The sequence below is a fragment of the Athene cunicularia genome (assembly GCF_003259725.1).
Source record: "Athene cunicularia isolate RWA chromosome 9 unlocalized genomic scaffold, athCun1 chr9_part1, whole genome shotgun sequence".
In the NCBI taxonomy this organism is placed as follows: Eukaryota; Metazoa; Chordata; class Aves; order Strigiformes; family Strigidae; genus Athene; species Athene cunicularia.
The window spans coordinates 18,267,429-18,295,005 of NW_020799110.1; the positions used below are offsets into that span (position 1 = coordinate 18,267,429).

Here is a 27,577-nt window from a genome sequence, read left to right on the forward strand (position 1 = left end):
AGGCCTCCATCAAGAGATGATCCTGCATCAGAAAAACTCCATTATGCTAGAAGTCATAAGATACTACAGGAAATGCCTAAAGGGGAGGAAAACACTGCAAATTTCTCCTCTAAGCTAGCCCTTAGTTGAGAGTTGAGAGCAGACTGTGTTACCATAATCATAATCCCTTTCAGTGGACAAGCTAGAAGATTGCCCTGTGACAATATGTGTAAGGTTTCTCCTGAACAAGTAGAGAAACTAGTAAGAGAAATTCTTTCAAGTCTGAATAAGAAGTTGAGCTAAGAACAGGTCTTCATGTTACGCAAAAGCTTCATATATAGCAGCTGTCTGGGGGAGAAGAAGGAATTCTATCCTAGAGAGGTCATAGCTACCCATAGGGCAAACAAAGTGAGCAAGGTGGAAAGTGTCTTTAGCAGGTGTGAATACACTTTGTAATTGTTTCAGCTGGAGGCTTATAAGCAGAGGAAATAATTTCAAGAGGAAGACACCTGTTTCAATTAAGAAACATATCACACAGAGAGTGCAGATTTAAACATTTATTTTTTTAAACTCCAATTTCCATTTTTTCCACAAGCAGACTTTGTTTAACAATAGTTCAAGAAGTATTATAATGCTAACTACAGTTAAAAGAAAACATTTTGGTACAAGATAGTGCCAAGGAAATAACAGAATAAACAATAAATAACCCGCTTTACACCTGCTGAACAAAACAAAAATAACTTGCAATAAGCAATAAAATTTATATTCTGTACAACAGCTTAAGGTAGTCCTTACTAAATAGTAGTCATGTCATATTAGTAAAAACAGAAACTTTAACAAAATGCTTAATTCAAGCAAAACAGCGATGCAATATGAATCAAGTCAAGAAGTTCAACGGTTCCAAAGAAGCCAGAGGTGGTGGTGAGTAAGCACACAACAGTGTACAAGACAACAATCTCAACCGAGAGGTTAAACCTAGTGGTTCTTCAGCCACGTCTGTGTTTAGTTCCCTGCTGGAAACCGTATCACATGGACATCTTCTTGAGCTTATGGCTGGTAAAACAATAAGAGAACACACATCAGTAATGCCCTCAGCCACAGGTCAATTGCAGGTTTCTCTCTCCAGGGTATAGCACCTCCTGAGAGAATAGCTCAGGTAGAAAAAGGGACATGTGACATGACTGTCCCTGAGATGACTCAAAAAGGACTAGCCACGTCTGACAGGAAATAGAAAGACAAATATGTTCAGCATTGTCATCAGAAGTGACATTCAGGAGATGAAAGAAATGGGCTTTCATACATGCTTTCTTTTCATAAACCTAGTAGTATTTAGATTTTTAGATTCCTACCTCAGGAAAAGAAGATGCTTTTTCACCCAGCCTTCCTTAGGATTTACACAGGCATTCAGTCCACTGTAGGTGTGGAAACTGTAAAAGAAATAATTAAAAAGAGATCAGTAAATCATTAGAAATCCCTGCTAGTAAATAATGTGAAGATTCATTTGGTCAAAAACATGTGTCATAGTTACTCTGTATAGTAAACAATAACAACTGCTTTTGTAAGTGCCAGTTAGATATGGGATGCTCCACAACCCTTCCAATACCATTTGAACAAAAATAAACACCTAATGGAATTTAAATAGAATAGCTGCTTCAGTCTCAGGAGTTGTTTTTTGCACCATAAAGTTGTGTTCAATTTATTACAACGATTGAGACAAGAACTTTGCTGGATGCCAGAAATAAAGGAGAGACAAAGGAGAATAGTTACTGTCAAGCTAAAGTGACAGATCAACATTTAGGAGGGCTAAAACCTTGTGGAAAAAAAAATCTGATTTCTGTGAATTAAGAAAACTCTTGTCACTTATGTATCAGCAGGTTTTGGCAAGGCAACATGCCGTGTTGGCTAGAGCAACTCTCAGCTGGAGACGAAGCATATCTTTGTTTGCACAGCTGATTCCTAAACAGTCAGATTTATTATTTGCATTGTACAGCAGTCCTATGTGTTAGTGGTCCCTATCAACTCGAGGTTGTGTATTTTGTTTACAGGTATTATATACAATTTATTCAGGTCATTTAACATTTTGGAAAAGCAAGAATAATCATGCTTATAATGTTCAAGTCATTTCTTCTGCCCAAACAGACATCCTAAGGTTAATACATGTCAGGAAAAACAGAGGATCTTCTGAAAAGTAACTTACATGATCGCATGGATATCGCAGACTTCACTGGAGAGCTGTTCAGTATAACCCTTCAGGGCCCATCGAGGCAGACGCACTTTGGTGTAAGACAGGCAGCAATCCTGGTTACTTTGTGCTGGAATGAAGGAAAACAACAAAGTAAATAAATCCCATTTGGCCCATGCTGCCATGCTGCCTAGGATACTCGCTTTCAGCCCCCTGACTATCCAGCTCCCCATCAACAGGAGGATTAGGCAGCATTCCTTGCTTCCCTTCCACCTCACCCTGGTCCTACTGCCAGCTGTGAGCGTGCGTACCCGGCGTGGCTGGCACACCGCAGAGCAGCACCCAGAACCGCAGCCTGGGCCCAACACCCCAGCTCACTCACCTTCCGAGCTGCCGCACAGGAGCAACCCCAGGAGCCCCAGCAGGGAAACCAGGACCAAGCTCTTGCTGCTAAAGCCAGCCATTTCCACTCCACACAGCAGCTGTTCTCCTGTGAGTGCTCGGCTGCTGCCTGCTTGTCCTGCCAGCCCTGCCGCACCTCCACCTGCTTATAAAGGGGTGGCAGGAGCCGCGGGAATTCAGACGCGGGCGGGTTCCGCTGTCATCAGCGGGTTTTCCCACGGCAAATTCCATCGTGCCCGATTTGGCCCCAGCACACCTTCCTGGTGCTATAACTGGAGATAACAGCGTGCTGGGGAATTTAAAAAAAAATTTTTTTAAAGTAGGTTAGAAGATTCAGCCAAAAAGAAAAGGAAATAAAAGACTGTGAGGTAATGGTTCTGTGGGTGAAGCATGTGTGTTTTTAGGGGTAGAAGTGTGGGTTGTGAAATGAAGAAAGTCAAATGTAGGTAACTCTCGGTTACCTACAGAAACTGCTGTGCTCTAGTTTAATAAACCCAGCTTGGGGGAGAGAGAGGTGGGCCTAACCCAGACATTTTAGTATGGCATGCTCACAGGAGTTGGGTAACTATCTACAATGATACCAAAGCACTACATTGGTATTTACTGGTTGGTCAACACAGTAACATCAGGCTTTCCAGATTACTGCTTTCTGAGTTTGAGACTGTAGTATCAGTGGGGACATGTGAGCAACATTGAGTATTCATAGAGATAGGTTTCTTTAGAGTTTCTTTTACCATCTACTCACTACCATCACTTTCTGTCAGTTTGTTACACAGCTGAACTATTTCATCTGAAGCAGTTAGCTTAAAAGCAACTTGAAATGGGATCTATATTTTCTATTAAATCTGTACCATGCAGAATGCATCAATGCTGCTTCATAAGCAATAGCTATAGCTTTTTACTATACCTTTTTACTTTCCCATGACAAACTGTACCTGAGTATTGTGACTCCTGAACATTCAACTAAAACACATAGTCTTAAACTGCTTTGCATAGCTCGAGAGAAACCGCCAGAGAGATGCTCTGTCATCTCTGCAAGTACACCGTTTGAGCTGCTACTGAAGACTGTTACTTCTCAATGCCATTTAGTGATCTGTGTGGAATGAATGTGGTGGCTGCAGCCCATGTCCTTATTAGCTGGTGTACGCAGGAGCTGCTACCAGCTTCAGGTGGTTATAGAGTAACCTGAGCTTTAAGTAGCTTCTCTTAAGGTAAAGCTCGGGGACACAGTCATAGTCAGTTCATAATTACATATCTTCTACTCTTCACAGACCTCTCACAAAGGGTGCCTGTTATTTCTTCCTAGAAATGTAAAAAAATTGAACTTTAGAACAGATTGTTATTCAGAGAAGTATATTTCTCTATATGATAGCCAGAATTTAGGGAAGCTCATATGACTGGGGTATATATGAGCAGCCTTGCAGTGTGCATGGCTTCACATATGTTGGAGATGCTTCTCCTCAGAGCCACTGCCATTGGCCAAGTAACAGGGCAAGAGGCAAAAAAGATCCCATGCCCTGATGTGTGCTACTTTTTGTAACTTCTTTATAGATCATACTGAAATGCCATAAAAATACATAAATATCAATGCTCTCAGTAATCAGCTATTTCTGAACTGGTTTAAGGACTATCTGTCAGCATTAGGCAATGCTACAAAATAGCTAACTAGAATTATAACACTTGAAAGGGTGGAAGTTTGGCTTGATAACTTTCCTTTGCATAAAGATAGGAGTAGTTAAACATAAACCACTTATAACTATTTTTATATTGACAGGTATCAAGAAACATCAGGTTGGCAGTTCTCTCATATCATCAGCACCACTTTTTTTTTTTTTTTTAATTTAACTGGCTGTCCAGTAACAACCTGGGATTTTGTATATACTTATTTTTTCAAGCAGGAATTCACACCACCCAGTCTCTATCAAGCACCTATCATTAAGAAGATATGAAAATTAGGCACTGGGTTATCAACCCGGATTTCCCCACTTCCACCCTCCCATTTCACACTAGTGTTGATACTAGGAAGTGGAAATCTCCAGATCCTTTAGAAAGAGAACTTCCTAAGAGTGTTAAGATAGTAACCATATCTTCTTATACATGGATTAGTATCAAGAGCATCAAAAGCACTAGACATATAATGTTAAAAATTGCTAACAAAGCCTTCTAAAAAAGGAGCTCTGTTTGTCTTGTCTTTCTGATGTACTTGTTACTCCCTAAGTTTACCTCTCCCCCATCAGTTTGGAGACTTGAGATGTAACTTATTAGAGTGATTATAATGTTTATTGATTAGGTAGCACATCTTTTAAAAAAAAAAGCTAGTACCTTAATTGGCTAATAAACTCACTGCTATTATTAGCAATATTACTTCACAATTATACCACTCCAAGTAATACTGGGCTACAATTCTATTGCCTACTGTTTGTATTGATACAGTGATTACATTCATATACGGATTAAATTGACCACTGCCTGGAGGCAGACACACTCTTCCTGTCACAAGATCTTCCAATTTTTTGATCTCCTTTTTCATTTTATACCTTATTTCCCATTTTTTTCTTTTCTTGAACCCATCTTTTCACCACACCTGCATCTCCTTTCCTCTGCCCAAATTCCTCTCAAATAAACAAGTTACCCCTAATTCCTTTTCCTCATTGATCCCAAATCTATTACACCCATATCCAACTTTGGTATTTCTTACGCCATTTCCTAGGCAATTACAGCTTAGCATGATTACTGTTACCTAGATGGAGGTGGCCTTGCATCTCCAGTCTCTCTTCTGACTCTACAGCTCTATTTAATCTCCATCCAGTTCTTTGTGAACAGAATCTTCACACCTGACCTTTGACACCCCTACCTCCCAACTAAGCACAAGCAGTTTGGATACTAAAGCAATGACATCACCCAGTTAGTGCTCACCCCATGCTTCTGCTCTCAGGCAGTTTTCATCACACCTGATTCCCACCAGAGGCCATGGCTGGTGTTGTGCCTCATGTCACAGTGGGACTCTTGCTCATGGTACATCTTTTATCTCATGGTTTGTTTGATTTAGGAAATAGATTAAGATTAAGATTTAGAACAAAAGCCATGAGGAGGGCCTCAACTACAGGAGCAGTGTCCTTTTATTTGTAGTTAGTGTTCCTTCAGTTTATTTGCACAAAGTAGTTTAAAATAAAATAAATCAAAAGAGGTTTAATGCAAATGGCTGAAGAAAGTTGCCTGCTAGGTCCTGATATGACTCATAACCATATCTTATCAGTCTTTACATTTACAAGTCCATAATGCAAACAGAAGACAAAAAATACAAAAACAGGGAGGTACTTATGCATTCAAGGGAAGTGATTATTCCCTATGGATGAGGGGACAGTGACTGTTGTCCACCTTGACCCAGTGGGACTTTTAGCCTGGTTTCCCTTAACACCTGCATGACCAAATGGGGCCATATGGACTGGCTGGGGGACTGCAACACAGGTAGAAGACTGGGCTACCAGGCTCCAGGGTGGCAACCTACCTCAGAAACAGTTCATGGGCTGGTTGTGGAGGGCCATTGCTGGGCCAATACATTGCGTTTAATGTCCTAATACTGATGCAATTAGGGGGCTGCACATGGAGTGGGGGGCAGCGAGGGGGCTGCCAGGTTGAGGAAGGCCATTATTTCCCTGGGCTGCAAAGCTTCACAGGGAGGGCTGTCTCCAGAGTCTCCTCAGAGTGGCAGAGCCAAAGCACAAGTTGTGAAAAGGGAAATTCTTATCAGACATAGTGAAAAACCCTCTTCATAGCGAGGGTATTGAAACACTGGGACAGGTTGTCTAGGAGGGGATGTGAAAGCCCAGTTTGAATACCCTTGGAGATAGTCAAACCTCAGCTGGACGTGGCCCTTCCCTGAGCATGATCTTACACTTGGTTTCCTTTCCAAGCCACATTATTTTTTTCCCGGTTTTCTCATTTTTAATACTTCTTTTCTTCCTTTCATTTCCGAACTTATTTGTATTTTCCTGATTTTCCTTTGCTGTTTTTCAGCTGCCCTCCCTCCTGTTGTGCCTCCTCAGATCCCCTCACAAACCCTGCTATCCCTCCCTGTTGCTGCACTCACAGTAAGACGTAGCACCAAAACACAGATTGACAACATTTTCAGCCTCTTCTAAACCTTCCTTTCTGATGATCAGGGGCCAGAGGGAACAAGCCAAACCCCTCCTGTATATATTATAAGAAAGGAGGCAAAGACAGCCTTGGTGCCAGTACTGTGGAGCCATTAGTTAGAGCTGCGAAAGGAGAGGAATTGCATCAGGGAAAACTGAGCCTTTTCAGGGTAATACTGGGAAACTTACAGCTCTAAGCAGTATGGGAATGTTAAAGAGGAGGGCTGCAGGGTCAGACCACTCCCGGACACTAGCTGCAAAGCTACAGCCTCTCTGTCCCTGCTTTCCCTGGTCACCAGGCTGCTCTCTCCTCATAATATGCTTCCTCTCTTTTATCCCAAAGGGCTCTTACTCACAGAAGTACCTGCTGAAAGCCTGAAGTACTGAAGACACTTAGTAGTTCAACCTTGATAAACACCCCTGTTCCAGTAGAAAAATAGGCAATAGTTCTTGGGGCTGGGCTCACCCCATCACTCTCCCCATTGTGGAGCAGCACAGAAGCAGACACCTGGTTTCCAGGTACACATGGAGTTGTGTCAATAAGGCTACGTATGTTTTCAGTCAAAATCTTGCATATGAGGAGCGGTATGCACATAGGAAATTCAGAATTACATTATCTGGAAATCAGTTTGAAAAACTTTGAAACTATAGCAACCAAAACCATCTCTTACCTACCCTGATGTTAGATGCTACCTATAATATCTTTACCTGTCCACTATAATGAAACATATTAACAGTTTTAATTGACTGGTGGCAGCTCACCAAAATTTCTATTTTTATTCATCCTCACAAAGAGATGTTGTTTTAGTACATATTACTGCCCTTGTCCAAACTGCTGAAAATAAAGAATTACAGCAATACAGATCAACCAGGAAGAACAGAATCAAACAGGGGAAATTCCCTTCCGTAATTTCCAGTGGTTCAGGACACCTTTGACAGAGCAAAGGGTAGGACAAGGCACTAGTTCAAAGGAACAGGGCCAAATGCAGGGATTTAATCATTGCATAATCTCCAGTGATGAAATGCATAATAAATCCCAAGCACAGAACTTCCACAAGTAACTTGCTCAATATCTCTGGAGCTTTAGAGCCTGTGACGTGATACAGTGATTTCATATAGTTCAACGCTTGCATGACTGACAAAAATCATTATCTGAAGGAAGAAACCAATCTTCACTAATTATATGTTGCACTTCATAAGGAAAAGATCTAGAAATACTATTCAATGACACTGCTTTGATGCAATTATGGACAAATTATATGCCTGTTGGGAGAAATGAACCTCTGATTTATTGTAAGTGAAGGTTATGAGGAGATTGGTGCATCTGCTGTGAACATCCCAGCAGCATCCATTCTAGCACTGTGGGTTGCTTGCTGCTATGTCCATACAGGAGCTGAGTATCTGGTGTTCTGAGGGCAGATTTCTCTCGCTCAAAATTAACCCTAATCTGTCTATAGCACCTTGTGGTAGCCAACCACCTTTTCACAGAAATGGACCTCTCAAAGTTGAAGACAAAACCTACGGCAAGGTTTGGTATCAGGGGGCTACAGGGGCGGCTTCTGTGAGCAGCTGCTGGAAGCCTCCCCCATGTCCCCAGAGGCAATGCCCGCCGGCTCCAGGACGGACCCGCCGCTGGCCCAGGCCGAGCCCGTCAGCCACGGCGGGAGCGCCTCTGGGATAATGTATTTAAGGAGAGAAAAAACCCACTGAGCAATTGCAGCCAGGAGAGAGGAGTCGGGATATGGAGAGCAGCAGCTCTGCAGAGCCCCGGTCAGTGCCGGAGGAGGGCAGGAGGGGCTCCAGGCCCGGGGCAGAGGTTCCCCTGCAGCCCGTGGGCAGCCCATGGGGAGGCAGCTGTGCCCCGCACCCAGGGGGGCCGCGGGGGAGCAGAGACCCACCTGCAGCCCGGGGGGACCCCACGCCAGAGCAGGGGGTGCCCGGAGGAGGCTGCGACCCCGTGGGAAGCCCGCGCTGGAGCAGGCTCCTGGCAGGGCCTGTGGCCCCGTGGAGAGAGGAGCCCGCGCTGGGGCAGGTTCCCTGGCAGGACTTGTGACCCCGCGGGGGACCCACGCTGGAGCAGCCTGTGCCTGAGGGGCTGCAGCCTGGGGGGGACCCACGCTGGAGCAGTTTGTGAAGAGCCTTCTGTGGGAAGGACTCACATTGGAGAAGTTTGTGGGGGACTGTCTCCCGTGGGAGGGACCCCACACTGGAGCAGGACACGGGCGTGAGGAGCCTCCCCCTGAGGAGGAAGGAGCAGCTGAGACAACATGTGATGAGCTGCCCACAACCCCCATTCCCTGTCCCCCTGTGCCACTAAGGGGGGAGGAGGTGGAGAAAAATCAGGAGTAAAGTTAAGCCTGGGAAGAAGGGAGGGGTGTGGGGATGGTGTTTTAAAGATTTGGTTTTATTTCTCATTATCCTACTCTGATTTGATTGGTAATCTAAACTAATTTCCCCAAGTTGAATCTGTTTTGCCTGTGATAGAATTGATGATCCCTGTCATCTCAACCCACAAACCTTTCATTACATTTTCTCTCCCCTGTCCAGCTGAGGAGGGATAGAGTGGCTTTGGTGGGCACCTGGTGTCCAGCCAGGGACAACTCACCACACAGTCAAAAGAAAAAACAATTAAAAGCTGACTACCAAGCTGAGGTCTAGGTTACATTATATTTGCTTTATTGCAGCTCTCTCTCCCGACCAAAATTCACATGTGCCTTTAGGCATAATAAATACAACAGAAGAAGCATTTCAACTAATATGTTTTTGACTATTAAAGAAGAAGTGCTGATTTTCTGCATAACTTCTACAAAGGTGGGGAAGAAGGAAAGGAATCACCTGAGAGGACACATCATATGTCTCCTGCAAGGGACTGAGGCTACAAAGTGTCTTTTGCAGACAAAAAGGAACCTACTTACAAAAAGAAGTAATGTGATTTACTATGGTCTAACATCCTGGAAATTTCACCAAAAAAGCCCTGTCAGCAACCTGTTAGCACTAGAATCCTGTCACCACCCCATTGAAACTAAACCTGAAGCTTCTGGTTTTCCATAGCTCCCACCTCACCACCTCTATGCATGTCAGTCAGTACTTCTCCACTGCTGTGGTGTGGTTGAGAGTTTCCCAGAGATGTACAGATCCCAAGGAAGACCTAGAAAAGGAGAGTGGCTGGCACCAAAATCCACAGCCTGAACATCAAGGCAACTTCCAGTACTAACAAATGAGTGTTTGCACTTAAAAAATATTTAATTCAGAAAGAGAAGAGAAAGATACTATTCCTTGGCAATTATGAAAGATATATGTGATGTTTTCCGGATTTTGACAATTAGTCAACAGGAATAGAAATGGGGAAATAAAATCTGGCACTTAAAGTCATTAGAAATGTAGCTTGAGGTGGGCCAAAGCTATTCATTAATTCAGTTGAAACATGGTGAATAGTTTTATCTAGAAATTAGAATAATTTAGAAAATGTGAAGCTGCTTTTTCTCTCATGTTCTATGTTGCTTCCTCAAGTTGATGTAAAATAAAACAAATCCTAAAAAGAAAAAAGAAAGAACTAAGTGACATGAAGTGGTAGAGTTTTAAACTGACCAAGAGAACTCATTGAGTGAAGGTTTCACTAAGTCACACATTACATGTAGAGCCCTTGGTCACTCTGGACTACTTAGTACATGATTAACACAGCTGGTATTTTGTCATGTACTACTGAAAGACTAGCTTAAAAATATCCAGTATAGCTAGTTATTTTGGATTGCCAAACAAACAAGTTTAGTTTTAACAGATATTAGTTAACACTATTGAGTGGCTGTGTCATAAACACTGGCAGAGTAGCTATGGACACAGGCTTTCTCAAGGCAAGTGCTGCAATCACTGTAGCTTTTCAGCACTCCGCAGTTACATTATAGGGACTTTCCTGTTGGGAGATTTAAACCACAGTTGCCCGAACTAGCCAGTTTGGACTTCCCTCCATCCAAGAGTCCTGCTCTTTTTCTAAGGAAACCACAGCCTTCCATCCCAACTCTTACAGGTTCTTTTGCATAACAGACTGAGATACTGTCTTTCTTATCCTCCTATACCATTTAAACTCCTTTTCTAGACCTCAGTCCTCACCTCTTCATTTCTGCAAGAGGCATTTGGGGGCTCTAAAAAAGGCAGTCTTGCCCTAGCTCCCATTAAGGAAACATCTGCCAAGGTAATTTTTCCTCTCTTTCTACAAGATCTCCCTTGGCTTCTTCAAGCATACCTTGCTTGTCTTCATTTTCAAAGTCCTTCTCACCTTATTGCAGGCCCTGACAACTCCAGTCAGTGCACTGGACAACTCCAATCAGCCACAGCCGTGCCCTGTTAGTTAGACCCTTGGTCAGGGCTTTAAGGAAGGTGCTGTTCCCAACCACGCAACACAAGCTTCAGAGACTCCTATAAACAACAAGGGCTTGTTCTGCAAGAACCAGAGCCAGAAAAGCTGCTCAAACACAAGATGCTTTAAGCCAAGCAATCTGGGCTTGACATAAATCTGCTATTCCAAAATGAACTGTATTTTACAAGAACTTCTTCACCTCGAGTAGCTGGACTAAGCCTTCCTCAGATCAGAGAATGCTTCCTTTTTTCTTCATGTCTGTACATAACCTAGTGCACTGAGGGACCTGGGAGCCAGGGCCAGAGATTCAGGATGTGACACAAACTAAACTGCTGCCTTTGAAGGGTCTAACAGGAAGGTGAAGGCACATGGAGAAAAACAAAAAAATTGTTCTTCATGAAAGGGACAAAACCCAACAAACTGGGGGGGAAGGGGGAGAAAAAACCCACACCTGCAAGCCTCTGGCAACTTTATTATCCAAACTCTTCTGAGCTGGCAAAAAATCAAGGTATTAGAAGAATCCAGGACATCTGAAGAACAAGAATACTTACTTTCAATCAAATACTAGCAGCATGATGCATTTATTTTAAGTCTCTCTTAAATATCATTAGAGATTTAGCATTAAATGAAGCTCCCAGCAAATTATGTGCCCTTGTCAAAGTGTGATAAACATTCTTCTAGCAGGACTTTACATTACCTGAGTTGTTGCAATGATTCAAAGTCTCCCACACTGTCTGTAATGAGATGCACCTTGAGGGCAAAAAAAAATGGTTGAGCAGAGGTGCTGAGCTAAAACTTCCTCCACACAAGTTCTGCAACTGCAAATTTGCATCTCTGAAACAAGATGTCCATCCATGATGACAGGGCAAGTGGGAGGTTTGTAGGATAAGCGTCCAAGGGAATACACATCAGAAAGTGATCTTTCAACATGGAAAGTTACTTAGAAATTCTTTCAGGTTTTTCCTCCCATCTCTCTTTGGCAATCCACAGTAAGTCACCATTAGTCACTAAAAGTATTAACCAATTTAAATGAGATCTCTTTGACCTATATATCATTTCCTTTTTGTTACTTAACTGGAGATGAAGAAAATATGCAAAAGGTTAAAGCACAAGCTAAGAGTGCACACTGAATTAGATAGTATAGCATCATTACAAAAAATACAAATAGGATGGCAAAGTCACCAGGCCCAATCATCATGTAGCAAACTTGGAGATATGGGGGTTTTTTTTGGTGCTGGGATATGCACACTACACACACGTCTATAACTAGAGTGCCCTCCAAATTCTAAAGGTGAAGCTTAATAGATTCTTTTATTCTCTTCATCTCCTAAAAGCATGGTTTTTATTCATTTTTATTAGTGTTGAACAATGATTGCACTGAATTAAGAAGATGAGGTTTTTCATTTCTGGAAAAAAAAAAAAAAAAAAGAGCATGAGTTGGCACAAGCTTCATATCCAGAGACTACTTGACTTGTGGACCTTGGCTGGCTCACTGGTCATGTGGTGCTCATAGCTGTCATGGGAGTGATCTGTGGTTGGCACTGATGAGAAAACAAGCTACAACATTTAGAGCATTTGGTGCTTTATGAAAGTGATTGTTTCATTCTTGCATGTAACATGTAGCTCATATCAAGGAAGTATTGAGAAAAATGTTCTTATTAGCCACAGAAAATAGATGTGTTTCTCTCAACCACAGTTTGCAGAAGTGAAGAACTTAAAGCCAACTTGTGAACCACACTGACAATCTTAAAGTGATGGTGAAAGATATTTTTGCTGTCAGAACAAATATTCAACCACTTCATTCTCACCAGGATAATTTGTCCTCCACTTCATCCAGAAATACCAAAATGCTACTCTTCCTTTAAACACTGATGTCTTCTATGCCATTAGAAGAGCTGACAGACATACTGTGTGGGGTGCATAGGGAAATCAGAGCCCAGTACACCCACCCACAGCCAGCACTTGCACAGAAGTCAGCTGTGGACCTACAGCAACCACCACATAAAATTTTAAATAAAAGAAAAAAACCCCAGAGAATCCCACTAAGTAGTAGTTCCTGTCATCTGATGATGATCTGAAAGGAAAATGTAAGGAAAACAAGAGGAACTACTTAAGGTATAACCTGTTCTTCTATAAGCCTTTCTGCCCTGCTGTGACACTCATTGAATGTACCAAGAAGACTTCCTCCAACTTCCATTAAACTTTGGATCACACTATTTTTGCATTTCAGTTCTCTGTTTTAAAAGATTCAAGACAGTATTTTGCTATTGGTACAACTGCAACAGAAATAAATTTGGCTGTTAGAGCTAAAATATACTCCGATGCTAAGAGGGAGACCACACATAAGATACTCTTTTTCTGCTCAAGCCTGAAAGTTTTATCATCTATTCAACTTACCTGCTTGATTTCTTTGGTTGCTGTTCAAAAGTAGTTTTGAACCATAAAAAACAAGGTTGAAAATGTTAAAATTTAATTTTCCAGCATTCTCAGATCTATAAATCAAAAGGGGAAGATACCACAAAGCTCACAAACAGCTTCAGTTTGAACAATGGATTTTGTAGCAGAACAGTATCAGCAGATACTTTCAAATGCTGAACTATTTTCTGGCTTGGCTCTGTGGCTTCTCTGGACCACGCTGCTTTGCACCTCTCAGCTGAGAGAGCAGAGTGTGTTTTGAGCCAATTAGAGTGAGAATGTAAAAGGAGGATCTTGCTCAGCTAACAGACCCAGTCCTCAGACAATGTGAAACACCTTTATTTGGAAACCTACCAAAGTCTCTGGCAGGTTTTCATAAGAGACACGGAGCAAATTGGAGAGCTGCAATGCAGGTCACTGTGATGCAAATAAGGATGCCATATGTCCCTGTAAAGTCTTGGCAATACTCCCAAGGGGACATCCAGTGTAAATTGGGTGATACTTCCCCAGCCTCTCACAACTATGGAGGTGTTGACCAGCCACCTACACTTAATTCAACAATGAAACTGTAAGCAAAAAAAGGAGAAAATCCAACCAGTGACTTATACTGTAGAAAGCTAAAGATACTGAACTTAACTTTTCCTGGCCAATAACAGGAGATTAAGAGGATAAAGCACTCCTTTTAACCCAGCACTGGCCCAAAGTTAGCAGTGTACAAAAGGGGACATAAAGCATGGTTCTGCAAGCAAAGAAGGTTCAACCAGTCTTTATAAACTCATCACAAAACCTCTATATGCTCCATGCTACGTTGGTAGAACATTAGAGCAAGAACTCCAGGCCTTATTTATGCAAACATCCAAGTGTGCCACCACCAAAACTAAGAAAAACCAATTAACCCCCTCGAATGTCCCATGGTGGTGATTAATGACACAGCTCACTGCTATCAGCAGGCACTACCCTGCATAGGGCAAATGGCAATGCACAATCTAGTGACAGGAATAAGAGTGACTGGATAAAAAGGAAGGGCATCAGCCTTATGTAGTGAAAAATAAGCTTACATCATTACTTTTTAGTAAGGAAGCACTCGTAAGTCAACATTTAAATTAAGTACCTGAAACATTTGTTCGGTTGAATGTATTATCTAACATCCCTTGGAGTAGTGCACTTAGTACTTTCTAGCTAAATATTCAAAACTAGACTTTGCATAAGCAAAGTGTCTCACATGAAAAGTATTCAAACCCAGCATGTCCTGTCTTGGGAACCCTTCATGAGTTTCAGCTGAGAGGCGAGTTATGGAAGCCCTCACCCACACACTGTGGGGTTCAGGCTCAGACTGCAAACAGTCTCATTCCCAAAATGGACATGTAGTGCACGAGGAAAGGTAAAGATCTGCTCATCCATAAATCAAAAAGTGAACTTGCCCCGTGAATAGTCCTGGGTCTGAGGAATCCAACAAAAAGGCAATTTAATCTTCATAACTGCCATTGCAACCTTCCTGCGCATGGGCTCTATTTGACCACCAATTGAGAAAAATCTTCAGTATTAGCCACAATATATTTTCTTTGCTATCACTCTCTTTAAGGGAGTATAGCACACATTCTTCAAAAAGTATAAGCCTTCAGTTCGATTTGCAAAGTCTTTTCTCCTGAGTTAGGCAGGTGTCAAGAAACAGATGTGATCTGGGAGCTGAAAGTCACTGCCTAAATCAGCATCCAACCAGACAGTTTGAGAGACATACCTCACGCAGCTGAGGTAAGGCGCTCAGTCTTGACGCCTTCTGTGTAGCACCAGAGAAAATACCAATGAGCCCAAGGGGCAGCAGAGGCAGGAGAAGGGACTGGAGTGACGGAGGTTTGCAGTCCTGTTCTCTTACTGCCTTTCCTACCCCTCGTTTTCTCAGAATTTTCCTGACTCTTTGATATATTACAGATCATATTACATTAACTCTTTAGGATATACTACTGCTATAAAATAAATCTTTTCTCCAGGTCTTAGAGAGTCTTCCCTTTCCCAACTGAACAGAATTGGAATGCAGCTATAAACATACACCTCCAAGCAGAAGAACACTTCTGCTTTCAATCAGATTACATACAAACTCAGCATAAAGAGCATGATCCCCTTCAAACACAGCAACAAAGCTCTGCTGCAGAAAACTTAAGGTATAGGACTCAAATTTACCAAAAACTCGTGTAAGTCAATCATAGTTTTACTGTCTTCCATTTCACATTCAGATGTGAGTCACTGAAAAAGGAAGAAATTTAGGTACAAACGACATGGACTACAGAGTATGGAAAGAACAGCTAATAGAGGATTAAAAAGGATTAGAAAGCAGAAAAAAACCAAACATCAATCACTGGAAGTTACTTAAAACATTCTTTCTCATTATTACATTACAGGAAAAACACAGTTTGGGGTTTTTTTCAGTGCCGAGAAATCTAAGTTGGATTCTTACCTCAGTAATTCAGTGCAAACTCAGAGTAATACTATTCAGTTCAACAGAAGTTCTCTCCATTTTAGCAAGAGCCCTTGAGAGTAAAATCGAATGTGGGTATACATAGTCTCCTCTGAGATGGGCTGTCACTCCTATAGCTAGAGGTTCAATTAAACATGCAGAACCAAAATACCTCCAGAATCAGTGTCAGACAGTGACTGATGGCTGGGAAAGCACCAAAAGGAATTATTACATCCTTGTCATGCATTAGTCTCACATACATCACAAAAGATCACACAAATATACAGCAGTGTCCCAGGCAGGATTAGATGGATTCATGGACAACAGGTCAACAAACAAATGATAAAGGCACTAGGCAGGGATGGCCCCTCTAACATAACTAATCCCGGAACTTTGACTGCTGAGGAGAAGGCAAAAAGTCTGCAAAATGTGGCCAAGGCTGAGGACAAAGGACTGGCCTAGCTGGGCAACTCATCTGACCCAGCAGGGAATTTTGTACATTTTGCATATTCATGTATGTCTCCCTAAAGTTACTTTACTGTTTTACTGTGCATGAGCTAAGAAGCTGAAATTATTGGATAATTCACTGTTACTTACAAATTTATCATTTTCCTACTGGATTGGTCACATTCCTAAGTAATTATTATATCCTTCATTCCAGACCTATATGTTGTAGGACCAGGGTGGGAGTGGATCTAGATTTGTAGGTACATACTTTTTGTGCAAATCTGTGCATTTCAGATAGCACCTTTTGCTGTTGTGAGTCCCATGAAGAGGACTATAGGGCCATCTCAATCTTCAGCAGGACTGCAAGAACCTGCCTAAGCAAAAGATTTGAGAAATTTGCTAAAAACAGTCAAGAGGAAGAAGAACAGAGTGTTCTACTTTTTAAACCTGACAGAACAGTATGAAACCCCATGTATTTAGTAAGGAAACATTTAAATCTTGTAACACTGGTGTTTGTTCTCCCTCATCTCTGTCGTTACCCACGCATAGCTACTGCTCCATCTCTACTACAGGTGGCTCCCAAGCCTTGTACCCTGTCAAACAGATGCAAAATTCTTTAGGAACAGGATTAGCTCTATTGTTTTTGTGCCAGTCAAGCACCAAACCCTAGTCTGGGTCTTGATTTCCTGCTGCCTTTGGGCAAGGACAGGCCAGGATTATCTGGCTGTTCCTTTAAGGGTGCTGAAAGTGGATGCTGAAAGCCAGCTGGAAATGTTTTCAAAGGAGGTGTCATCAGAGCAAGCTGAAATACTGGAAGAACAGGAAAAGCACAAAACCCAAATAGAGTCCAGTAGTTGCAGTACACACAGTACAGCCAGAAGAAAGACTGGAAATACTAAAAGGGGACCTTTCCCTTGGAAGTAAGAAAGGAAGAGCTCCAGGAGACAAGGTATGATTATATATGAACTTCAGAAATCAGAAATCCTGCAGTGACAAGGGAAAGAGGGAGAAAAAAGAGAGAGCAGATTTGTAGGGAACGGGGTGGGGCTGGGTCAGGCCGTGTGGGTGAAGAGCTGACAGCTCCTGCACTAACCAAGAATTGATGGGGGAGTCAAGAAAGAGGATTGTTCTGCTGCAGAACACCATCAAGGCATCCCACCATCTCTCCAAAAATTAAGAAAAACCTAGATTTATAGAAGACAAATTGACCATAAGGGGTGACTGAGTGGAAACAAGTTGGATCCCTCCCTCTTAAGCACCAAGGTACAGATGTTGTTGTCAGAGGTTTGTAGTTACAAATGCAGAAAGGAGCAATTACAGCAGCAGCCGTCAGAGCTGAGCGGGGGCTGCAGCAGAGCCCCTCAGTGACTGGGAAAGGCTGGGGTGCGAGGCGGGCGCACACCCCACTGCCGGCAGAGCGGGGCCCACCTCCCACTCCCCAGGGGCACAGCGGGCTGCCCTGGAAGCCCTCAGCCTGCTGCCTTTCCCTGCTTAGCACCAGTGGCAGGTTTTTCCTGTACAGCTGCTTAAATCGGGTGGGAAACTTTTCATCTGACTTACCTGCCAGCCTAACACCCACACCTTGAAGAGTAAATCTACAGAACAGAGGTACATGTCTAGCAGAAAACCACAAACAGTGCATGTGCTGGGACTGGAGGGATGCAGCGAGACTATTTTCTGTATATAGCTCAAAGCAGAAATTACTGCACACGATGGCACAGCCCTGCCACAGATGGGCAGCATCAGAGGTGCAGCACACAGCACCCCACAAGCCCTGGGAATGCAGCAGTTTGCCCCACTCACCTCCCAGTGTGAGGGACATTTTGAAAGGATCCACGAGCCCTGCTGCCTTTGTGTCACACAGCCAGCTTGGGGGAAAGCAAACACGGCAAGACCTGAAACAGACGAGCAGAGAATCTAGGCTGGGAAGGGGAAAATATAACCTGTCTAAATCACAGAGCTAACTTGTACAAATGTTATTCACTACAGTGCTAGAGATGCTCTCCATCCCTCCTCCTCTTGATGCCTTTCTCAGAACCTCTCAGTACCACATGAGGCATTCACATGGCATTAGGGAGGTGTAATGCTTTAATGATAATCAGGTGAAAGGAGAGTGAGAGTATGTTATCATGACTAAGTGAGTGTAATCCTGGGCAGGGCCAAAACTGGTTCTGCTAAAGCCATGTCTGCAGCAGGAGCTATTACAACAACTGGGGAGAAAGGAAGGACAGAAATGCTTCTTTGCTTGAGTACTCTGAATGTGTCTCACATTCCTCCAACGCACACATTTCCTTTACTGGGGTCATCTTGCCCTCTAGTGGTTCACGCTGCAGAGCTGACAGAGTGAAGTTCATTTCTGCTGTAAATCCTGTAATATTAGTGGTTTCAGCCATTTTGCATAAAATGAAATAATTCAAATTCCCTTTGAGCTGGACCCATTTCTTAGTGCATTTGGCCATTAATAAAATGTGCTATCATGGTGTGAAGTTAGAAAAGAAGATGCATAATGCCTGCTGCTTTATACATTATATATCACACCCTATAAGAGAATCCTCTGCCCACCCAGTGTGGTATAGTCAACAGGTACATGAACATTTTTGGTTGTTTTGGAAGAGATATTTCTTCAACTTTATAAAAAAGTTTTAGGAAGAACGCTGCTGGCAAAATACTTAATTTTTAAGATTAAAACATTTGCCTGAAAAAAAATGTTCTCAGGAGGTAAATAGGTAGTCAAAAGCAGAGTGATGGAAATCCCAGCATATAACAAGCACCCTCCAGAGGGCTCCAAAAGATATAAATTGTACAGGTTTAGATTCCTGACATTGCTTATACCAACACAAATACGGAGTATTACTTATTGTCTGTTTTCTTTGTGTGCCCCCCCATTACACTCATTTTGACTTCTCTTTGGGCTCTGTACAGCAGAGTTCCAAAGTCTAATTTAATCCATAAGTCTGAGCTAGAGATAAGAGCAAAAATGTTGCTTCATTTAATTTTAGTGTGAACTATTACCTTTAGTGACCACAGATGTTTTTTATAGATTGAAAATAAGATGTCTGTATCCAAACTGGACTTCTGATGCAGTTAATTCCAGCTGATGATCTATCTGGCTTGACATCCTTTCTGTATTCATTAGAAAGTCTCATCTGTTATGCTCCAGAGTTACCAGCTCTTCTGCAATAGGAAAGCAATGCACATCTAGGAAGTGAAGGAGAAAAAATAGCAATTGTGAACTAGTTACTTGTCATTCAACAAGGTGCTTGGCTGTGACCAGTCATGGTGTTATGTGAAATCTCAGTGCTCAGCTGTCTTCACTGACTTTTGTCTAGAAAAGCTTTTCCTGTGGTTACCTTGGTCAGTGCAGATTGAATGACAGTGTAATTTTTCTCACATCTTCCAAGTCATTCTTGGAGAAAGAGCAGACAAATATAAGGAAAAGCTGTTCACCTTAACATTATGAAGAAAAATGTGTCCACCTGCCAGCCTCTAAAGAGCACTCCTTAGCATTAGAAACTACAAAATAAAAGTCAATTACAAGACATCTTTGTGCTTGCACAGGCAGTATCATCCTTCTATTAACAAACTTTCTCTTCAGCTTTGTTGCAGAGGCCATGGGCTTCTGGAAGCAAGAGAAAAGCAACACCTGGACTTTTCCCACTGTGATCCTCTGCCTCTATGGATTCTTCTACATGATGAAACCATCAGAACCTTTCCTAACACCCTATCTAACAGGACCAGATAAAAACCTGACCATGGATGAGGTATGGTTTCACTCTCCCTTTTCTTTTATATGGAGCAGCAAAAATAAAAAAGTAAAATTTTGTTTAAAGTTTTTAAACAACTATAATAACCAAAAAAAGCACACAACTGTAACCAATTTTGGAAGGTTACAATTTGTAGCAGATGGCATAAATAAAAAAAAAAAATCAATTTAATGGATTTAAGATCCATTTGCTGGCTCAAAAGTCACATGCCGCTTCATTGTGGTCATGTTTTCTTAATTTCTTCAGAGCAAACACCTCCTTCTACAGTGCTATTTAAAATAAATGATCTTCATTTCCCAAAGAATAACAGCGCAGAGATTTTCTCTTCTCTTCCAGGTTACCAACCAGATTTTCCCACTGTGGACATACTCCTACCTTGCACTCCTTTTCCCAGTCTTCCTGATTACAGACTACGTGCGCTACAAACCCGTCCTCCTCCTCCAGGGCATCAGCTTCGTCATCACGTGGCTCTTGCTCCTCTTCGCACACGGAGTGGCGGCCATGCAGGTGGTGGAATTCTTCTACGGGATGGTGACAGCCACCGAGGTCGCCTATTACGCCTACATCTACAGTGTCGTCAGCACCGATCGCTATCAGAGAGTGACGAGCTATTGCAGGAGTATCACGCTTGTTGCAGCCACCATTGCCGCGGTGCTGGGGCAGCTGCTGGTTTCCTTAGCAGGTGTATCCTACTTTCACCTGAACGCCATTACTTTGGCTTCCGTGTCCCTGGCATTGGTGTGCTCCTTTTTCCTCCCAATGCCCCAAAAGAGTATGTTCTTCCACAGGAAAGATGTCTCGGAAACTCTCCCGGGACCAGATAAAGCTGCGGCTACAGGCGGCACCGACGGGCCACCGAGCCGCCCAGAGGACAAGAGCTCTGCATCTGCTGACAGGGCACCGGCACCCGAGCAGCAGGCTGAGAATGCCAAACCCCAGAGTCACATGCTCAGAGTACTGGTGCAGCTGGGCAGGGACCTGAGGGATTGCTACAGCTCTAGGAAACTTCTGTACTGGTCCCTGTGGTGGGCTCTGGCTACAGCAGGCTTTAACCAGGTTCTGAATTACATCCAAGTGCTGTGGGACTTCAGAGCCCCCGCTCACAGCTCTGCAGTGTACAACGGAGCCGTTGAAGCAATAGCAACTTTTCTGAGTAAGTTCGTGTCTAAGCCTCAATCACAAAGGCTGTCTCTAAAGTTTTACTTCAGAAGACTTTTAAAGTGCCATTCCATTGCAGGCACGCCAGGAAGGCAGTGTATACAATGTGCATTCAAGACCTCGTTCTTTGATGTGCAAAACAGTTCAAATGCAAGCTATGCTATTTTTCTTTAGGACCGGGACACCCAACTTTATCCTACCAGTACGCAGAGAGTGTACAGATCATGCAGACTACATCCAGCTGCTAAATCCATTCAGAGGCACCCGTGTTTCTTTGGATGAAGTTGTTTGGCTTCTTTTCCCCAAACAAGTATCACACATTTCCCATAACAGTGGTATCAGCTTACACAGATGAGAGAAGTTTTTCATAAATATTTTACACAAAAAGAACATAATCCTCTCATTAAGATCTTCTTCTAGTGAAATACTCCTGTTCAGCAGGACAGAAAGAAGAATTTTAGTCAGTCCAAGCAATAGAGATTTGCAGCAGTAGGCTGTATTGAATTCGTCACACTACTAATGTTAACTATTGTGCTTTTGCACTGGAAGCAGATGCCCACACCACACAGGCAAAGTAATGTTACAGAAAGGTAACACCAGAGGATACATCCCTGAGTTGGCAGTGTTTCACATATTCATATTGTGCTGCTATAGAGAGCTTGCACAAGACATTGGGGTGTGATCAACCAGAGAAAATAAGCACTTCTACATCATACCTGGTCATTCAGGTTACCCTTACAACCATTAAGAGATACAGATACTTCTAAGATTAAAAATTACTCTCATCTTGAGGCAGGCAACTAAATAGATCAACTGAATCATTAAGTAGGGACACTTAACTCCTGTAGCATATACTCCCTGATGAATTCTTCTTTTTCATGGAATTGCCTATTTCTCAGTGCAGAGGTGTAGAAGTTTTTAGATTGTATGCTACTCCTATGGATAGTCAGGTGGCTTACCTTCACAAGAGATGTGCCTTTGTAGCAGGCTCACCAAAAGCAAACAGTGCCTATCCTTTTTCATTTCCCTGAATGTATTCACACTTGATACCTCACAAAACCCTTTATTGACAGGTTAGCCCCTTTATGATCTGCACAGAGCTAAACCGTTAGGCTAGAAGGTTTACTAGCTTAGCTATAAAGTAAGCTAGTAGAAGCTGGTAGAATTGTTCTTCTTGAGCTCTATTGTGTTCCTAATTCTCTCCCTAGAGATACATGCTGGGTACAGACAGCTATATCATGAAACCTTCTCCGTAACGGTTTATCCTGTGAAACGGAATAAAACATTAAGAATGAAATGGCAGAGACTCAATTTATGCAGTCGTCTAAAAATGATCGGTCATCTGCATGATTTCAGAAGTGTTTAGAAATGCTTTCAAAACACTTCAGAACTACTCTGCTTCATTATTCAGCATTGTTTTCTGGCATGTGAGGGTTGCAAGACTTCGTGATGTAGACTATAAAACATATAATATTTACATGGGTTTTTTCCTCTTTTTCTAGGCTCAGTAACATCTTTCATAGTACAATATATGAAAATTAATTGGGACCTTTTTGGAGAACTGTCTTTAGGGATCTTCTCTGCAATAGATGCTGGTTCTCTATTTCTCATGCACTTCACTACCAACATCTGGGCATGTTACGCTGGCTATCTCATTTTCAAAGCATGCTATATGCTCCTCATAACAATAGCAACGTAAGTATAAAATCTACAGTGCTGCCATTATATACAGAATACTAACCATACTTTAAGTTTACTATGGACTTCCCTCCTTTTACTCAGAGGTAGCTGATCTAATGCTAGACATAACAGTTTACATAAAGACAAAGACACTTAAGTGTCTAGTTTTGTTTTTTTCATTCTTCTAAACAACCATAAAAGAAAAATTATCAAAAGGACATTGAACGTTTACTGAGGGAGAAATTAAACAAGGTACAAGTTATCTTTATTACAAAAGGCAATAGTAACAGCAAAACATATAAGCTGTTTTCTTCCTTCCTGGCATGGAAGATACAAAGTGAACAGTAGGGACAAGCATGTCTTGACAAACATTATTGAAGATCCCCTTATGTCTAGAGCACCTTGCTGATACACTTTTTAGCATGCTATGAACTGCATGATTGCAAGAAAAGATTTGGCATAGAGTATGCCCCAACATAACTTTATACATATAATTTTTAGTGATATTACGATGTAAAGAAGTAACAAAAGAGAACATTGGACATATAAACTCAGATAAGATCTCTTAGGGGACCAAGCTATTCTGTTGTTAGAAATAGAAAAATAAAAATAATATGAATAACAAAGATAATATATAATCTCTGTAATAAATATATTTTTTTTATTACTCCAGTTATTTTATTTATTGGCATGTCTTTAGACATACTGCACTATTTCATTAACAAAAATACCAGATGCATTTTTGTATCAAAACCCAAAATTATGCAGGTACCATTTTAAAAAGCTACTAAAACCATAATGCATGACAAGATAATACCTATCTTGAATGAAGCCAAGTGAATTTTCATTTTGGTGGACTGTTAGTACATTATAGTGGATCACACCTGGACTATTTCAAAGTATTCTAAAAAAAAAAAAAAAAAAAAAAAAAAAAGTAAAAGCTTGCACAAAAAAAAATCCTGCTAAAAATCATTAGAAGAGTACTGCAGGAATTGCACCCTTTTGTTCAGATAGAAGCTTTGGAGGTAAATGCTGAAGGGAAAAATCTCAAGGCTACTGACAGAAAAAAACAGCATGCTACCTCCACTGTAAAGCCACAAAGCAAAAAGTGATTCACAGCATCACAGAGAAGTTGGTTGGAAGATACCCATAGTGACCTTCTAGTGTAACCTCCCAGCCAGGACAGGACTCCTGCCAGTGCCAGATCAGGTCGTGTTTTTTTCTGGCGAGGTCTTTGAAAGCCTCCAGCTGTGGAGACTTCACAACCTGTCTGGCACAGTCTGTGAAGGTACAAAAGGAACAAAGGGGAAGGTTAAAGACAGCTATACTCTACTAGGTAAAGAATATCACCTGATAACATGGTTTGGAAAAGCAACACAGACAAGTACAAAAATGTCAAAATATGCTATGGTAGTCAAGACATTTTTTTAGAGAAAGCAAGAAAGCAAACAAACAATTGAAGCACCATCTACTATGTCCTTGATATATCATCTGCATGAATCATTTATTTTCATCAACTAAATGAAGAGCAACAGCTTTCCACCCAGTGTGAAGTAACTGATTTGCCAGTCTCACATTAGGTTCCAGATTGCAGTCAATCTGAGCATGGAACGCTATGCCTTGATGTTTGGATTCAACAACTTCATTGCACTGGTGATTCAGACCATTCTTACAGTAGTCGTTGTGGATTCAAGAGGCCTGGGACTGGACATAGTGATTCAGGTCAGTGCTATTAACTTACTTCCTGTTTACTGCTTAGTGCGCTCATCTTCAAAAGTTTACCAAGAAAGAAATTTCTATGCCAAAGGATAATTTAATTCCTTCTTTCTTCTATAGAAACCTAGACATCTTGCTCTTCCTTTGTATCAGCCATCATTCTTCCTTTTGCCTTTTAGTGCAGCATTTAAAATTATAGATGCTGGTCTTTGACTTTTTAAAGGAAGATACACAAGAACGTAAATAATCAGACCCTGCTATCTGACCAACTTTTGATAATTAACAGCACACCAAATAACAACCTCTCTGCCCAAAAGTTCAGGCTCAGATGCAGAATCAACATGACTACATGTTAATAGGGGAGTTCAAGACGAGACACAGCCTGGACTATTGGATTTATTTCAGGTCAAGTGAAAAGGACACCTGCCTGCTAATTCCAGTTTAGGAACAAATCTGGTCAGTATCTTAACGTGAATCATAGAGATTTCTACCCAGAGTTTGAGCACTTAATTTGGGGTGGGATATCCTATCTCACAACAGTGTCCCTAACTTCAGTCATCCCCATTCCACTCATGTTGGAGTCAACTGAAATGTCCCAAATTCCTCATTTTCTCAGATGGGATCTCAGCTGGAGCAGCTTCCTGCCCCCACAGATTTGAAGCCTAAGGCTATTCAGATATTCTGCACAGAGAAGTCAAAAGTTACCTTAAAAGATTAAAGATTGAATTAAACACTAAAAAATAAAACTTTAAAGAGGATGACAGGAATATATAGGACTTCATAAATAGCCTTGACGCTATTGGAAATATTGATACAAAGTCACGATGTATTTGCTGAAGCCAGTGTGATGATAGCACTGAAATGTGCAAGCAAGAGCAAAAAAGGACCAACTCATTCTCTTCACTTAAATTATTCATGACTGTGTGGGTAATGAATCTACTTCTACATTTTGCACTAACAGAAAAAATCCTGTTCCTATCCCTCCCATCCTCTGATGTTTATTAAGAGGCATAAGGATTAGAAGCAAGGGGCAGTTCATTCCTCAAAGATCTGCTGTTTGCTGGAAAAGCTAAGACTTTGGTTAATCACAAAGCAAAAACTTGAACATAAGAAACTGTGCCAGAATGCAGGTAAACAAAGTAATAGAGTGTCTGTCATCTCCAGAAGAAGTAGCATTTCCCTGATGTGTTTTTCATTAATTCTTCTGCCTTTTTCTCTCCCCCTCCCAGTTTTTGATTTATGCCAGCTACTTTGCAGTCATAGCTGGGATTTTCTTGGTCAGAAGCATTTTCATGCTTGTCTCAAGCAAATGCAAAAGGAAGACAGCAAGATCTTGCAAAGATCATCTGAAACATGCTGAACACGAATCAGAAGAGCAGATTGTAACTGGCTACATGACACGGCTGTAGGAGTCAGACAGACAGGCTCACGTGGCCAGGCCTGTGTGGGAGAAGAGCTCCTGCTGCAGCATGCAGGGAACAGCAGTGCAAGATGAATGTACAACACAGCCCTGAAAAGCTATGCTGAATTGCTACAGCACTTCACTACAACATATGCCAGCTAAGGGATCACCGTAATGGCCCTGTGCCAAGAAGAAAAGATAAGTTGCTTTAGATTCTTACTTATTTGCCTATAAATAGGTTATCAGCAGTAATTTATACACAAGAATAGAACAACCACCTTGAATCCCACCATGCGTGATGGCAAAGATCAGCATTCACCCTGCCCTTGCTTGTTCCAGCTCTTGTATATGGTGTTGGCAAGCTGCTTCCATGCAGATTTGCTCATGCATGTGGGTGAAGGGTCTATCCCCCCTTTTGCACATACCTTGTTCTGAACCAAGGAAGAAGGGATTGCATTTGCATCATTATTTTCTTTCTTACCTACCTATAGGCAATTCACTGACAGACTCCTCCTTTCTAATTTAAAAGCCCATGTCAGAAGTGGGCCTTTTGCACACAACAGTGCAGAAAAGCAGGGTTTGTACAACCTGTCTGAGAAGGTTCACTAAGACACTGCTTAAGCCACAGTTACTGCTTGGCCCACATTTGAAAGCTGCAACCTAAACACTGTACTGAGTCCATAGCAATCTCAGTCTACAAGGGAAAAACTTCAGAGTCAAAAAAAAAAAAGAGCGAGCTCCGCTCCTTTCCTTGTGCCTCCAGTAAAAGTAAATTCAATACTGAGTGTCTTCCTGTTTCAACAGGAAAAAGAAAAAAAATAAAATCAAAGGGATTGAGTAGTATGGACTGAAGCCAGAGAAGTACATTGTGGAGAAATTTGGCTGATTCTGCACAGGAAAACTTCAGACTGACACAAATATCCAGGAAAATTTATAACTGAAAAAGCTAGCATCATGTGTGCTTTTGAGTCCAGATGAGGGAGGTCCACTGACCTTGACCAAGGGTTTGTCAGGGTCAGCACCTCCGAATTTATCAAGAAGCTTCAAGTCCTATGGTTAATTTAGTCCAGCACATAGGACATTTAGTCCAGGATAAGAAAAAAGGCTGTAAATGAGTTTGCATAGTGAATGCCTAATTTAATATGATATCCATATATTAAAGTTATTTCTGTACTGTTGTTTGCCTCTAGCTTTCAATACCTACATCTAACTAATAAAAATAGAAAATACTTAGCATTTGGAAAACGGTATTTTTCCTGTAGAGCCACAAGCTATCATTTGTACAGACATACGTGCTTTTGATACAACTGTCACATACCGCAACTAGGCAAACTGCCCAGAGGTGAGAGCAAGCAGGAGAGAAACAATTTATTTCAAGTCACAAGAATAATAGGTAGGATTTGACCAAATGAACCTAGCTAATTTTCTAGGGTCTTTGCTTACTATTGTGCACTGCATGGACATTCTCTGTTGTAAACTGGCTCTAAGCA

General features: G+C 41.8%; 2 protein-coding genes across 2 annotated transcripts; one reads left to right on the forward strand and one right to left on the reverse strand.

Moving 5' to 3' along the window:
* Positions 1-1,004: 1,004 nt before the first annotated feature.
* CCL20 (C-C motif chemokine ligand 20) lies at positions 1,005-2,625 on the reverse strand. The gene is made up of 4 exons (XM_026855285.1): positions 2,544-2,625; positions 2,177-2,291; positions 1,329-1,406; positions 1,005-1,032 (listed from the first exon to the last, which is right to left on the reverse strand). Exons 1-4 carry the CDS (start codon positions 2,623-2,625, stop codon positions 1,005-1,007), a joined length of 303 nt encoding a protein of 100 aa, XP_026711086.1.
* Positions 2,626-17,207: 14,582 nt separating this feature from the next.
* Positions 17,208-27,576, forward strand: LOC113483237 (thiamine transporter 2-like). The gene is made up of 6 exons (XM_026854597.1): positions 17,208-17,316; positions 19,963-20,128; positions 20,468-21,284; positions 22,792-22,984; positions 24,550-24,691; positions 25,915-27,576. The coding sequence occupies exons 2-6, from the start codon at positions 19,979-19,981 to the stop codon at positions 26,092-26,094; spliced, it is 1,482 nt and encodes a 493-aa protein (XP_026710398.1). The 5' UTR covers positions 17,208-17,316; positions 19,963-19,978; the 3' UTR covers positions 26,095-27,576.
* Position 27,577: the final 1 nt, after the last annotated feature.

Excerpts from the sequence above, each read along its gene's own strand:
- LOC113483237 (XM_026854597.1), top strand. The coding sequence starts at position 19,979 with ATGGGCTTCTGGAAGCAAGAGAAAAGCAACACCTGGACTTTTCCCACT. Across the intron at positions 20,129-20,467 it reads AAAACCTGACCATGGATGAG|GTTACCAACCAGATTTTCCC; the intron begins GTATGGTTTCAC and ends CTTCTCTTCCAG. Across the intron at positions 22,985-24,549 it reads CTCCTCATAACAATAGCAAC|GTTCCAGATTGCAGTCAATC; the intron begins GTAAGTATAAAA and ends GTCTCACATTAG.
- CCL20 (XM_026855285.1), bottom strand. The coding sequence starts at position 2,625 with ATGGCTGGCTTTAGCAGCAAGAGCTTGGTCCTGGTTTCCCTGCTGGGG. Across the intron at positions 1,407-2,176 it reads TGCGATATCCATGCGATCAT|TTTCCACACCTACAGTGGAC; the intron begins GTAAGTTACTTT and ends TTTCTTTTACAG. Across the intron at positions 1,033-1,328 it reads AAGCATCTTCTTTTCCTGAG|CCATAAGCTCAAGAAGATGT; the intron begins GTAGGAATCTAA and ends TTGTTTTACCAG.